Here is a 16,055-nt window from a genome sequence, read left to right as displayed (position 1 = left end):
GATTTGGTTTCAATTTGACCTAATACCAGTTTGAATTGATTCAATTCAATCAAAACTGGACCGGACTAAACTGATTGATTGATAAGTTTGGTCAACACCGACTCATTGGGGTGAACTATGTGATCCTGGTTGTTGAAGCCTTGCATGGCGAGTCCACATCCTCTGCAATGGGCAGTGAAGTGTAATGAACATCGAACGGTTGAAAGCATCTTGACATATGCTCCAAGGGGACTCCAAGTCGCCCAATGCTCACTGCACTGATGGCGGGCTTATTCATCGGCCAACATCTAATGGGCCTCGTGGGAAGGAAAAGCTTTCCCCATAGTTTCCACCAATTCAAACAGGAACTTAACCAAACTTATGCCAGGCGCCCGGCTTGGTATTTTACTTTCGTTTCGGAACCCTGTAGCCCAACTGCGCGAGTGTGTGCCTGTCTCAGAGAGAGTGAGGGATATGTCACAGAAGGAAGAGGAGGGCGTCCTCCTTTACTACAAATTCGTTTCTGTCCCGGACACGCAGGAGCTCGTTAGCTTTTACGATTTGAACTGCCGATCACTCGGTCTTCTTGGTCGAGTTCGTATCGCTTCAGATGGCGTCAATGTCACGGTATGTTGATTCGTCTCCTCACGCCCCCTTTCCCTTTTATGATATTAGTTTTCTTACTCTAAAGTCTCTGGCTAGTTCCTTCGACCTCCATTGTTTTCGCCCTGAAAGAGATTACTGTTGGGTTAAATTCTCGTGTTGTGTTTACGAGGGCATCGAAATAAGCATATTTATGACCACCAAGGGAAAAAGAGAACCCAGAATGAATGATTTAGATTCTGCCTGGTTAAATTTCTGTAGATATTAATTCTGAACTATTAAGGCATGGTTATCATTCCGAACTGTCTTGTACTACAGTCAGATTAGAAATAACCTTAACAACAAACGAAAAATGTCTTTTTTTTTTTAATTAAATAATGCGTTGTTGGCAGTGGGGGGAGGGGTGAGGGAATGCTTAAAGAAAATGGCCAAATGGGCTAGTTGATGAACTGTTGTCTCAGTACAAGCTACCTGCTTCCTTAAGGACAATGGACTCTAATTTTCTGTTTGGGAGTATACAGCCTGGCTGCTTGCTGGGATCCAATTTTTTTGAACGACTTTCATGTCAAAAAAATTCACTGAGGTTTCCTCCTTACATTTTCACTTACTCTTTCTAAACATGCTACATAGTCTCTCATTGACTTCATTCTGGAACTCAATGTTCTAAATGGGCTAGCAGATCATAATTTCTTTGACTGGCTTCTGTAAACTCCCTCGTCTATGGAGTAGGAATGCTTGATCACGTCTCACTGTAGCTGAGGGGCATGTGGGATTTCACTTAAAGGGGATGCTATAATCACATTTGCCCTCCTTTCGTTGCATTGGGTGATTATGCAGCATGTTGCTTCCAGGAATGCGCTAGCATAGGGTCAACAGAACAAATTCTTGGCATTTGTGTTCATATTGTTATGGGAAAGGTTTTAATGCTGGCTACCGACTGAACAATCTATCTTGTTGACCTGGGGGCTTGGGACATTTCATTTTAAAAATTGGTGGAATTAGATAGCCATTGCCTTTGCAATGTGGGAGTCGATTGTCCCATATCTCCCCATTAGTCTATATAATTGTCTGAATCTCGGTCAAAAGGGCCTGCTAAGGGTGTTATCTTGAAATTCTTCCTGGTTCGAGGAATTGAACCTTCAGAATGCAAGCAATGGATATGGCCTTGTGTATTGCTATAACCATCGGACCTTTTGATCCCTTTGCTGGTCCCTGTTGTAGAAAGGATCTACAAGGTTGGCTATGTTCATTATCTAATAAAATTACTTTGTGAGGCTGGTGAACAGTGTTTTATAAACATCATGAAGTAGAATATTGTCTGATAGAAATTACTTTGTTAGGACATTGAATGATGACCTGGAAGGTGTCACCAAGGTGATTAAATAGCACTTCCAAGAGACCAAGGAGCGTCTTCCTTGGCTTGTTAAAGATGGGTTTAGGCCTCAGATTCCACCTTATAGGAAAAATCAAGAGGCTATTACTTATTTGGAAGGAACACAATGGTGCCTTAGGCCATTGTCTAGGAATACTCATATTAACCACGTGCTTCTGTTTGCCTTTATATGTAGGTATACCAACTGATATTTGTCACAAATGTAGCTACGAAGTTTTCCATATGCCCACCAGTTGATTCTTTTTTCATTTTTCCTTTCTATATTTTTTTTTTTGAAGTCTGTATATTTTAATCTTCTTCTATCAATATTTTAGGACTGGTATTTTATTTTCAGGTTGGTGGAAAATTATCCTCACTAGAGAAACATATTGCTGTTCTAAAGTCAAATAACTTATTTGAAGGAACTGACTTCAAGCTTGCATCTTGCCATTGCCCTTCAAATGAAATAATCGCTGAAGAATGTGGATTCACCTCACTCTCTATTCGAGTTGTCAAGGTTTGTCTGAATATCTTATCATTATAGTCAGCTGGACAAATCATAATTGATTTATTTATGGGTTTTTTTTTTTCTTCTTATTCTTATGTTTTGATAATGGGTAAGTCTTATTTTCCTATTTTAAAGACAATTAACATGGTCCAACAATTTCATAAAAAACTTGGCACTCAGGTAAGGGTATGGAATGCACCATTTCGCATTATGGTCAATGTATAGACTAGTTGTTTTCATACATGTATAAACATGTATAAATTCACTTAAGTACTATTTGGGCATTGTTGACTAGTATATCTACAAACCAAGTTACTTGTTGACTTCCTTTCATAGTTTTTAAGGCGGTAAGGCGACGGAGGTGTTTGAGGGTCTTTCGGAGCGCCTTAGTGATAAGGCTGGCATAAAGTGTCGCCTTATCGACTAAAGCGTTCCTGTGTAATTTTTTTTATAAAACCAATTTATTTGGGCTCAAATCCTAGTTGAATCATATTACTCATGTGTTAAATAAATATTAAAGGTTTATATTCACACCAATGTAAGATATTCATCAAGAAAACAAATCAATAAAGTAAATAAACTAAGTTCATCTTCATCAATCATCAATCATCAATCATCAATCATCAATCATCAATCATCAATCATCAATCATCAATATTCAATCATCAATCATCAATCATCAATCATCAATCATCATAACATATTAACATATAATATAAATACATAATTATGAAACAAAATTATAAATATAAAGAAAAGAAGACGTAAAAAATACAAGTATTTATTATACTTACCTCTATGATGCCAAAATGAGTGCCTAAGCCGTAAGGTCATCCACTATATTTCTACTCCTGTCAAAGAAGAAGCTCGCCGTTGCCGGAGCAAAATGGTCACCTGGATCAATGGTTCTTTCTTGTTCCTTGATTCCTTCTTAAAGCCCTTTCTTAAAAACCTTGACAAAATCCAAACCCTGTTTGTGAATCGTGTTTTTGTTTTGTTTGTTTTGGTTATTTTTGGTGGAGTAAAGCTGATCTCATACATCTCAAGTGTTAACAAAACCATACACCTACCAATAAAAAATCTATATTTGGAATCTTCGTCAAGTAATTTTAAAATGTGTTTAAAAAAAAAAAAAACCCATAAGGCTCCACTTCACGTAAGGCGGAGCACTGCCTTACCATCTCTAGACCGCATCAGCGCCAAGGCCGTCGCCTTACCAACGCCTTAAAAACTATGCTTCCTTTGTGCTTTTTTTTTTGGCTTGAGGCAGTAATTTATATTTTTTCTCTCTGTTGTATGAGTGTGATTTTATTTCTTATATGAGTTGACTATTTTGCATGTACGATTAACTTGGAATTATTTTCTTGTCACCTATATGCAATTGTCTTTTGTTTTGTCATTTGTCTTTTCTTTAATGTTCACATGCATGAAGAGGTTTTATAAGAAGGCCTCAAAGGATTAAAGGTACTTGAGATCATCTTGGGCTCTAAGTATTTTTTTATTCTCTTAGATGGGAATGTGGGGCTATAGAATCAACTACATATTTACATGTTTCTTTGATGCACTAGCTTGCCAGAAAATGTTGTCTTGCATTACAATTCATGGTTTTTGTTGGAAAGAGACAGGTGTTTCTCAAATTGAGCCCAATGTCCAAGCTGCCATCAAATTTACACTCCATTTATAAACTCCAGGGGCTGATGTAGTTGATGAGATACATTTGCCTCTGGAGATGCTTCCATGAAATGATGTGAAGGCTTTTTGAATTTAACCAATTGGCACAGTCAAATGTTCAAGTTTCACAGGGTTTGGCAAAAAATGATATCAGCTGGAGTTTGTATAGTTCAGTATCAGCATGCATATCTAAATGTTGTTTTGTATATTATATCATATTGCTAACGATAGCTTTGCCTTCTGTAGGAACTCTCCAGTTGGAGTACTGATGATAGTTTGATCTTCTACAGGAACTAGTTACATTTTCTTCTCATCCTCTATTGAAGTCACCTCATATTTCTAATGCTGGCAAACATCTCTCAGCAGTTGGGTTTCATTCTGTTCTTCAGAGTGGTGGTGAGTGTGATTTGTCTTTGTGCCGCTCTTCTCCTCCTTTATTCTCTCTATATTGTATACTTTGCAGTATGCAAGTGATATATTGATATATGATAATTCAATATCCTTTTTCCCCTCTCATGAGGATTGTCGTTGAATTAATTTTTGGAAGAAATATTAATTTGGAGATTGCAGTTGCCATTTTGCTGATGAGGGAGATGCTATACTCAGGTACAGTTTTGGAGAACGAGGATTCTACTCAGAATAGAAAACTCATTTTGTTGGATGCAAGGAATCTGTATGAGACAAGAATTGGGAAGTTTCAGACCCCAAATGTGCAGACTTTGGATCCGGAGATCAGGCAATATAGTGATCTTCCTGCCTGGATAGATAATCATTCTGAACAATTGCAAGGAAACTGCGTGCTCATGTAACTACTTTGCTAGATAACAGTTCTGCATCTTAAGTTCTCATTGAATAATTAAATATTGTGGTTTAAGTATAATGAAGTAATGAAGTTATCATCATACTGATCCTTAGCTACCCTTTTTTCTGTTGCTTCTTTTAACTCACCGTCTTCTAAGAAAAAGCTGCTGCAGAAATGCATGTCTGTCCTTTTGCTTAACATGTCATACTATATGTAGGAGAAGGTTTCTACAACCTTGCTTGGTGGGATTTATTTTATTGTATTTTTTAGGTTTCTGTCTTTTATGTTGCAGGTATTGCACTGGAGGAATAAGATGCGAGATGGCTTCATCATATATTAGGTCAAAAGGTGCTGGTTTTGAGCATGTGTACCAAGTAAGTTTCCCATGTTTTCATTGTTCTCTGGTGAGAAATAATTTCTGTTGTGTGCTTCTGAAACGGATGGGATTGTCAAAGAGTATGCCTGTTATCATGGTGCCAAATTCTCTATGTATTTTCAGGAAGAAATGGGATTCTTTTCAAAGGAATGATTCTAAAAGCATTTTTTTTTATTTCTTTTGTAATATTTTTGTTTAAAATATTAGCTCATTTGTATTTTTAACATATTCAGGAATTTTAAAAAATTCTCTTTTTCATATTAAAATTTTCTCTAATAGATGAGGAAGGGAACAGTGAACCCTGCACTTTAATTTCTTCTTGGCCTTTATTTTTATTTTTTTGGGTGAGGAGATGACTTTCTTAACTATTATTTCTATTAGCCTTTGATTCTTTTTATTAAGTATTTATAGACATGAATCAATGACTTAATTCACTTAACATTATTATTTATTAGAAATGTAAATAGACCCCTTTTTTTTTTTTTGTCGTGGCATCCTTCTTTTTCCTTGCGAAGTATTCAATAGCCTCTGTCTCTTTTGAAAATTTGATTTTCTATATGAGAGATACTGAGAGGGCTTCAGGGTTTAGTATCATGCCCTTAGAATTACCCCTCATGCATTTGGAGATCCTAGTGTCTTGCCTCAGGCCTTTGATTTCTAAATTTTATTTCCTTGTCACCATTTGTTTTCTGATTTAGTTTGCTTCTGATGTATTCCGATTTGGCTTCAAATATGTTTTCTCTTTTGACATGTTAGCCATGATGAAATCCTGTGTGTGTGTGTGTGTGTGTGAGAGAGAGAGAGAGAGAGAGTTGTAACAGTGAATTTTTAGATGCTACTACGTGTGAGTTGTTTGATTGACTGAGACTGTTGTTGCAACAACCTTGGTTGAATTGATGAACTCCCCATGGATCATCTACAATGCAATAAGAAATTTCAATGTTTTAAAACCATGACTATTATCATAGTTTGTCATCCAATGTTTCAGCATTTCACCTTTCTAATGCTGGTGTTGAGAATCCATAAGAGGACCTTCTGTACAATTCAGTCTGTCCATTCCCCCTATACAAAAAATCATCCTAATTATCCCAAGTAGCAAAAGTATTCTGTCCCCAAAATTCAGGCAACTAAAAAGACTGATTATAAATTCTCTGTTGTTGTTTAAACTCAGTGCTGGAGTTGCCGTGCTTCAAGTATTCTTACATTCTTTCTGCAAATGCACCAACACATGGAAAATGGAATATCCATCCAGGAAAAGAAAATATGAAAACACACACAAACAGAGCCAAAGTAACCATCCTCCACACAATTTTTGCTCTCCTATCCACCGGTGGCCGCTTGATCTCTTCCATTCTTTTTTTTTTTTTTTTTGAAAAAAATTGCAAGGAGATGAAACCTTTTACTAATTGGGGTGGGTCGTTTAGCATGTTTTTTCTTGTTTTTCTATATTGATGCATGCCACTTCTTTGATGTTACATTTCTTATTGCAGCTTTTTGGTGGAATACAACGGTATTTGGAACAATTTCCGGATGGTGGTTTCTTCAAAGGAAAGAATTTTGTTTTTGATCACAGGTGCTTCTTTTTTTTTTTCTGTGCCCTCTGCTCATGCATATTTCATTCCCAGTAATTTTCTTGTATACACAGTCGATGTGTTACGCAGTTATGTAAATGAGCATGAAGATACGATGTTCATGGCACGTGATTACCAAAGTTGCTGGATTCTCAAATCCTGAACCAAATTATCCTATTTGGTGACCATTTAGGAATTTCCTTGCAGAATGTGGTTCCATCAGTGCCATTGATCAGTTTCATAGAGTGAGTACTGGCCCTTGGAGATTGTTGCATTTCAGTGGATGGACACACCCCCTTCTAGATGAACATCTTGTTCTAATGAATACCTCCGCCAGCCAAGTGCTACCCTTCTAGACTCTCAGCTTTCCAGAGCAGAGCTGTTTTTTTTTTTGGATGGGTGGCCCTCTCATCTGGTGTAGTTTTCTCATGTATGAGGGTGGGGGTTCCATTGGCCTGTATTGGGCCTAGGTCTTGTACCTTTAAAACCAGTGTTCTGATACAAGGTGGGTGTAGTATTTGGGGCAAAAAATGCAAAATAGGAGTGTCGGTGCTACTGGCCCTTATTCATTTAATATGTTTTGAGCTAATTTCTTACAAAATTTTCTCAGATAGATCAAGAGAGTGCATTTAGATAAGATAATATCATGATTGGATGTAAATAATATCTATTTAAATAATTGCTAGTTTTATAATTGAACCTTTTCTGATGTAGGACATTAATTTCATGCCCTCAACTAGGATAATTTGAAGTGAAAAAAGATTGTTATAATTCAAATGTTTTAATTGGCTAACCCTAAGTTGTTCCTAAGGGTTAAACTAAATTTTTGGGCATTAATGGCCAATTATTGAGTTAAATGTCATGACAACCTAGTCTAGATGTCTCAGATTACAGTAAACATTTAGTGAATGTTCTAGAGGCTATGTTATGGGTTATACAAGGTTTATCTGATTGAGCTTCTGGTAGCCTGATGGGTCAACCTTGAATAATGAGGCTCAGCAATACATGGGAAATATGGACAAAAAGCAAACATGATGTAGATCAAGGAAACACATGTATCTCACCAAAAAGCAAGATCTCTGTGTTTCAATCAGGAATTTCTTTTTTCAGTTGGAGATTGAGGACTGCCAACACTTTAGCCGATGAGTTGGTCATATCAGGAGTCTAGGGATGTTTTGCACGTGGATGTGGGTCCTTACCCTGTTTTGTAGTTATCTTTGAGGTTTCCCAACCTTTTTTGGTTTGGTTTGCTGTTATTTTTGTTGTTGGTGGTGTTGTTTATTATAGACATGTTTTCCCATTCTATTATCAATAGATTATGGTTACTTGATGTAAATTAAGGGTTTTGGGTTGGTAGATTGTAGAGCAAGATGGGGCTATAAAGTGGCAGAGAGTGGGATGAGAGTAGGGAGCTAGATGAGCTTTTGCAGTTACCAAATTGCTGCTGATCATGTGCCATCAAAGTTGTGTGGTGTCTGTCATTGGACCAGCTTGTTTCTGCATTTGTCTCATCGTCTTGTTGACCTGGTTAAACTAAATTCAAATAGCTCAGTCTAATTTCAGGCTTGACATCACAATTAGCAATTACTACAGTGGGAGTATGTAACGAACTATGCAACTGCATTTTCCTAATTTTGGAATATAAAATTTCTGTTTCCATTTTGATACTTAAGGGAAATTGACTGAAGAAACAGTCAGGGAACATAATATGAATGGTTGTAAAGTTTTGCTGAATGCTATTCCAATTTCTCTGCATTGGCTACAGAATTTCTGTTGGAACCTCCGCCCGTGACATTGTTGGATCCTGCCTGCTCTGTGGTTGTGCATTCGATGATTATTCTTCAAGAAGCCGATGCACTTATTGTCGGATGCTGGTCTTGATCTGTGATGGTTGTCAGGTTTGCTCTAATCCCTTAGCCATCTTATATATGGTTTGTGATTGACCATGAGCTATAAGTCTTCACCCCAACCCCACAGCAAGCCATGATATAGTCCGCTTTGGGATGAACCCCTCTAGGCTTTAAAATGCATCATGACAATGGACGGGTTGCTAGAGATTATCAACTACCCCAGTTTCTTCCTCCTAGTCGATGTGGGGCTATAGAGCCTGCCCCCTCAATGCCTCTCCCATTTTTTCCCAACATTTGGTGCTTAATGAACCTAGGCCGTTTCTTGGACGTGACATTCTCTTTCTCCTTGCAGCACATCTTTGTTGCGGCCCCACACGGTGTCACCCCAAAGCAGATAATATCGTGGCTTGGTCTAGGGTTGGGGCGTTACTGTGGTATCAGAGCAAACTCCCGTCCCATGTAGGGCTACAGCGGGGACGCTGTGCCTCAAAGGGTATCACACCCAATAAATGGCTCAGATCCGTTGAGCCCCAAAGTTCGGGCAAGAATCGGGAGAGGCGTTGAGGGGGGAATGCTCTTTAGTCCCACACCAGTTAGGGAGGAAGATCCTAAGCTATTGATAAAGGGTAGCCTCCTTACTATGGCATGACACGTTTTAAAGCTGTAAGGCCCATGGGCCAAAGCGGGGAATATCATGCCAAGAGTAGGGGGCTGGATTGTTTCATCTTTTTCATGTGATTTTTTTACCTCAAATATTTTTTTTTTTTTTTGAAAATTCTTTAATTTATCTTGAAGAAGTTTAACTGTTGGTTCTATTAATAGACACCACATTTAGTTTTTTTTTTTTTTTTTTTTTTTAAAGCACAGTGACAAAAAATATGTTTATTTACTGTATATATTGTAAGCTCTAATACTTAAGTTGTGTGCATTTATGTTAGCACAACATTCGGTCCAAATCAAGTGGGTTATGTCACCCAAGTCTCTCGGTAAAAGCTTAATCAGTTAGTGAGTTTGTGCTATCTAAGTACTTCTAATATATATAATATTCATGTATTATGTAAGGCCCCAGCTGATAGCACCTGAAGACCATAGTGAGAAGCTGAATTCAAGGTGTGTGTTCGCGCAACCTCATGTGTTCTTGGTAGAGCTTGTCTATTAGCTTTCTGGGTTTTTGGTCATGACTCATGAGTATAGTGAAGCATTTCCTTTGCCCTCTATCGAAATGAATTTCTCCTGGTTTGGGAAATGTAAACTATGTAATTTTGTAACTGCAATTAAACTTCTAACTGGGGTGAGGAAGTGATTGCCGGTTCTCCTTCTTTCTTCTCCTTATCATCTGCAGGAGTCTGAAATACTCCATGAATACATTTAAATATTCCAAAATGGATTTGAATTTGAAGCTTAGAAGTGAGTTTCAATTCAGTGGCTCGGGGATAACATGCCTGCAATATCTTTGCTCCAAATGACTCCTCTCCCCCCACCCACCCCCCAAAAAGAAAAGAAGAAAAAAATTTCTTCGTTGTCTCTCTTCCCCTCAAGTCTATTATTGTTTGTGGTGTCTTGCTGCAGTGACTTTTTCAAGTTATCTGTTACTTTAAAATCTGCATTGTTGTTGAGGCAATGGTAACTGGGTATACACTACTTCAAGTCTGCTCACTGTGGCATTTTCTGTAGAGAACTTTTGTGAAAAAGGTCAATACTTTTTTTGCTTTTTATGTATTTTGATGGTTTCTCCTCTCCTGTGAAGCCCAAGTTCATTAACCATTTAATTCACTTCTTGGTAGTTCGAGTGCATGTTTCTGTATCAGGTATATGATTGCACTTACTTTTGTTATTCGGATGATATTATGGGTCAGGGAAAGGATAGTGCCTTATATGTCTGTGAGCTCTGCCAGAAACATAGTAAGAGACGACAAATGGAGGATAACGGATGTCCAATAGAATCAACTCCAGATGATAACTCTGAAGTTGTTGGTCTTGAATCTTCTACCTTGTCTGATTGTACGACATTGCTTTCTAAAGTCCCCTGGAAACATGGTAAGGTCCGTATCACTTTTTGCATAGCTTTTCCTTCATTCATATTGGGAAAATAGAATAAAAACCCATGCTTCTTCATAGGTTTCTCTTCTCCCGAAGTTTATAATTTTTTGTGGTTTCATTCTCTCTTACTTTTCATTTTGGATTTTCTGATTTCTTTGTTAATAGGACTTTCTCATTCTTAACTTCTCTTTCCTGATGCATAATTGAGTTTCTTATTATTTTCTTATATCAATTTCTCGCATTTCTCATTTGCGCAATTCTATATTTGTTTGACTATATCTGTACAAATAGAATCCAAAACAGGACTTCACATGACAACCCTCCATAACTTAATTACTATAAACTTGCAGTGATATTTAAAGACCCAAAAATGAAAATGGAAAGGAACAATTTTCTGTCTTATTTTCTTCCTTGTAACTTCAAATCTGTTGCTTGGATTCCAAAGGTTAAAAAGGAAATGGAAAGGAACCATGAGGAATCTCTAACCAAATTTCTTTGATTTCCCTCTACCCGAAGAGAAGAAAATGGATTGAAGGTGCCAGCTTGCTCAGCTGATGAGGTCTTTGGTTTATCATAAACAAAAGGTTTACCTCCAATACTAGTGAATCTAATCACTTTCGTAGGACCCCCCCCCCGCCCCCCCAAAAAAGGATTGTAATAAAAAATGATTACAAATGATTAATATAGTCATTTAATGTTTCCTTAGAGTCGTTTTGAGGTGGCATAGACGTGTGATGCAGATACGGCTGTCCTTACTTGGTTGGACCAGCATGACCGGCTTTGGAAGCCAAGAGCCAAGAAGAACCGGTCTAGCCCAGGGTTTTGGTCCAACAAGGGTTGGAAATAAAATTAGTAGTTTACTTAGTATTTTATTTCATGCTTTTATTTTCCAGACTTGAACGTAGGAGTAGGATTTATTTCCTTGCTTTGGTTTCCTTTTTATAGTTGTTTTCTAGTTTAGGCTAGTTTCCATTTCAATTAAGTTTCTAATTTCATGTTCCTATTTTCCTATATATTGGCTGTAATCGATTGAAGATTTAGAGAGTGATTTGATTATTGAATGAAGATGTTGAGTTTGTACACCAGTGAAGTGTGTGATTCCTCTCCTTCCCCTTCCTACTCTGATTTTCCCTTTCTTTCCTAAAGGATCTCCATCAACTTGGTATCAGAGCCAAAGGATCCTCATTCGTTCTCTTCCCATTCCCTTTCTTCCTTTTCCATTCTCTATTTTTGGTTCTACCGTGACAGAGAACAAACAAAAAAAAAATCTTCATACCCATCGTCCCAGTTGAAACCCCAACCCCACCCCTTCAACCCTTCCGAAACCCCACCGAGCCTCTGTTACCTCCGTCTCGGCCTCAGACTTCCATCAGCAAAAAAAAAAAAAAAAAAAAAGAAAAAGAAAAAGAAAAGAAAAAAGAAAAAGAGAAGGGAGATCGAGAGGCAGGAACCCAAAAAAAAAAAGTCATTGTTGGAGAAGTCAACCGAAACCCAACCCACCCACTGTGCGACCTCTTTCCTCCTTTCATCGTCACGTGCCAAAAAAAAAAAAAAAAAACTTTGTTGCAAAACAGAGGCGGAACCCATCCCTGCTAGGGTTTGAGTAACAAAAAAAGAAGAAAGAAGAAGGCGACGAGAGGAAGAAGAAAGAAGAAGGCGCAGAGAAATAGAAGTCGAAGAAGAAAAAAATCAGAGTAGGAAGGGGAAGGAGAGGAATCACACACTTCACTGGTGCACAAACTCAACATCTTCATTCAATAATCAAATCACTCTCTAAATCTTCAATCGATTACAGCCAATATATAGGAAAATAGGAACATGAAATTAGAAACTTAACTGAAATGGAAACTAGCCTAAACTAGGAAACAACTATAAAAAGGAAACCAAAGCAAGGAAATAAATCCTACTCCTACGTTCAAGTCTGAAAAATAAAAGCATGAAATAAAATACTAAGTAAACTACTAATTTTATTTCCAACCCTTGTTGGACCAAAACTCTGGGCTGGACCGGTTCTTCTTGGCTTTTGGCTTCCAAAGCCGCTTATGCTGGTCCAACCAAGTAAGGGCAGCCGTATCTGCATCAACGTGTACAATGGTGACCACTTTTTCTTTTTTATAGCTAGGCCCCAAGGAGAGTTGAACTCATGACCTCTTAATTTGGAGGTGTTGGTCTTTACCAACTGAGCAACCCCCTTGGGGTAAGACCAAGTTATGTTAGGTAACATCACAACTATTAGGCCATTAAGCTCCTTAACGGAGACATTTAATGCACCATTAAGCTCCTTAACTAAAAGAGTCAGGGGCAGGCCAAAAATGACTCTAGGAGAAGAAGTGAAGAAAGATATGCATAGCACTGGTCTGGTAATAAACATGGCTTTGAATAGAGTTGATTGGCAAAAGAGGATCCATGTGGCTGACCCTATTTAGTTGCAAGAAGGCTGAGTTGAGTTGAGCTGTTAGAGCCTAGTCTTCAACCATATTCATGCCTGCAGTAGTAGTGGATGTGGTCCATATCATGTGTATACATGTTTGGATCAAATATCTTGGATGCCTTGCACTGATATAGTTAGACTTAATGATTTCTGATTTGTAAAAAGAAGTGGCAACTCCATTTATAGTAAATCTGAACGAAATATTATGCACCAATTTTCAGCCAGATCAAATTTCCATCAAGTCCTATCAATTGACAAATACATGCCCTAATGTTATGGTTGTACTGAATATGGAATGTTTATAGTTGCCTTATAAATGTTCATTGTATGTCTTCATCATTTATTTTAATCATATTCCATTTACTCCCAGCTCACCCCACTAGTAAACTTTTCGCTGGCTTGTTGAGGTTCTTGAGCATGGGTTTGTATATTTGGCCTGGTTTCTGACTGTAATATTCCATAGATTCCAGGTCTTCTAGACGTCTCCGAATACTTTGCTTGCATGGGTTTCGGCAGAATGCCTCAAATTTCAAGGGCAGAACAGCATCATTTGCCAAGAAACTAAAAAACATTGCAGAGCTTGTTTTCGTTGATGCACCCCATGAGTTGCCCTTCATTTATCAATCTCGTCAAGCCGAAACTTGCAACTCTTCACCAGTACAACAAAGTCCACCACCAGGGGAGAAGTGCAAGAAGAGGTATGCTTGGTTGGTTGCACCCGAGTTCATTGGATCAAGGGGAACAGATTGGGAGATGGCGAGCGAAACATTTGATCCTCTACAGTACCAGCAACAAACTGGTGGTTTTGATATATCACTAGCTTATCTGGAGACTGTCTTCTCTCAGAAAGGGCCGTTTGATGGGATCCTGGGATTCTCACAGGGAGCAGCGATGGCTGCCGCAGTCTCTGCAGAGCGAGGAAAAATGGCTGGTGAAATTGATTTCAGATTTGTGATTTTATGCTCAGGATTTGCTCTAAATTTGTCTCAAGTCAAGCCAAGATCAATCAACTTCCCCTCTCTTCATATTTTTGGGAATGGCAAAGGTAAAGATAGACAGATAGCATGCCACACCAGCAAGGAGCTTGCTGGGTTATTTGAGGAAGGCTGCTCAGTGATCATTGAACATGAATCAGGCCATATAATTCCTACGCAGTCTCCTTATATTGACCAGATCGAAGCTTTTCTTCAGCGTTTTGTCTGATTCTTGCAGGGATTTCATTTGATGTGCACCCGCCACATCTTTGTTATGTAAGTAAGCTGGACATTATTTTTGAGGCCTCGAGAACGGTAGCCTCAACACATGAAACGTAACAAATTTCCTGTTATCATAGTTGTGACGGTAGTTCAGGCAGGATGTACAAGACACAAGTCTCTGGATATTTATATGAGGATTTGTCCTTGCAAGAGTTTCAACAGAGTATTACTCTTCTAGCTGCCGCAGGCAAAACATGGGCCTGCACTGTGCATACGAGGCTTTGAACCGGTTCTTCCTTGCCCATGACATTCGTCTCTCTGCAGCTCAGGAAGGGGGTGGTGGTTTGGGTTGGTTTGGGTTGAGTTCCTCGTACTTTTTATGTAATGTTAGTGCATTTAAAAAACTGGGTAATTTCAAGCCTCAAATACAAATCTTCCAATCTTTTAAAGTAGGAACACACTGGGATAAGCCATTGAAGAATTTTGTTCTGATTCTATTTTGATTTTGATCAATTTCTTGTATGCTTATGGCAACCCTTCAATACTGCGAGAATAACAAAGAAGCATGATATTGCAGGGTATGAAGAAAATTACATAAAAATTGAGGTACTAAACTGAAGGATCAATCTGATTGATTTCACCATATCATCCCATTTTGTGTAATCAGTACTAATTGAACAACTGCCTATGGATAAGAGGACATAATTTCTTTTGAATTTATCAATGTAAGCAGGAGACAGTATACCTTGATACTATTCACCATTCTTTGATCAAAGGATCATGCATGAGTAAGTAGCTTAGGTACATATCCTGCAAATGTCTTTGTAGTTTTGAAGAATCCCTTCTATGGTGTATCTAAAGATGCTGGAAGTAATGTAGATTTTATGCCTGTCAGCCATATAGTGTGCATGAATCAATCCTATCTACATTACTTTTGGAACTAATTGGAAACTGAAGGATTGAAAATTTTCAAATCCCAACTCAGATCAACCTGTCAAGGGACCAAACAGCTTGGTATATCAGCTAGACTCAGTTCAACTAGTCACATTGTTGATTGCTACATTGGATCAGGTTCAGTTGGGTCTTTGTTGACTCTGACATTCTCCAACCCGAAGAACTTGAATCAGCTAAATACATGTATAATATGCATACCACATCCAAAAGCACGCTGCCCTCCTAGGCACGCAACACCAAGTAATAATTATCTTTCTTTGTGATAAATGATTTGCTTAATTTGTCCAGGAAAAAAACACTATATCTAATCACTGAAATGATAGTGGATGGTAATGCTGGAAGTGTTTTTTCGTGTTTTAAGGTTCTTGTTTGAGCTCTAATTAAGCTACCAACACCGATCAACGAGAATTAGGCTTAGCTTGGTTAGTACTCAGTAGTGCTCACCCATTCTGTCTTACCCGCCGGAGTCATCACGGTTTAGATGGTGGCTGGAACACTTTACGGTAAAATATCAAATAGAATGGCTTGTAACATTAGCCATTAGGTAGTAAATTTATTTAAGTATTATTTATAAAAAAAAAAAAAATTGTTTTGGAAAAATTTAGTATGTTGTTAGTTTTAAATCTGAAAAGACAATATTACCCTTTAGTGAGAAAACAACTTAATCTTGAAAGACCATTATATGTCTTAATTTCTTAAAAT

The 16,055-nt window shown here is 38.0% G+C and overlaps 1 protein-coding gene across 3 annotated transcripts; it reads left to right on the top strand.

Annotated features, from left to right (window-relative positions):
- The first annotated feature begins 345 nt into the window (after positions 1-345).
- On the top strand, positions 346-15,013 carry LOC122067791 (rhodanese-like domain-containing protein 6). Of its 3 annotated transcripts, none has more exons than XM_042631639.1 (9): positions 346-606; positions 2,310-2,471; positions 4,424-4,529; positions 4,746-4,938; positions 5,228-5,309; positions 6,802-6,884; positions 8,648-8,780; positions 10,541-10,769; positions 13,667-15,013. In XM_042631639.1, the coding sequence occupies exons 1-9, from the start codon at positions 361-363 to the stop codon at positions 14,404-14,406; spliced, it is 1,974 nt and encodes a 657-aa protein (XP_042487573.1). In that variant the 5' UTR covers positions 346-360; the 3' UTR covers positions 14,407-15,013. The 3 variants fall into 3 exon arrangements, with proteins under 3 accessions (XP_042487573.1, XP_042487578.1, XP_042487565.1); XM_042631644.1 differs by having other exon boundaries at positions 4,740-4,938; positions 10,589-10,769; XM_042631631.1 differs by having other exon boundaries at positions 4,740-4,938.
- Positions 15,014-16,055: the final 1,042 nt, after the last annotated feature.

This window comes from Macadamia integrifolia, chromosome 2 (assembly GCF_013358625.1).
Source record: "Macadamia integrifolia cultivar HAES 741 chromosome 2, SCU_Mint_v3, whole genome shotgun sequence".
In the NCBI taxonomy this organism is placed as follows: Eukaryota; Viridiplantae; Streptophyta; class Magnoliopsida; order Proteales; family Proteaceae; genus Macadamia; species Macadamia integrifolia.
This window is presented reverse-complemented; position numbering and strand designations above follow the sequence as displayed.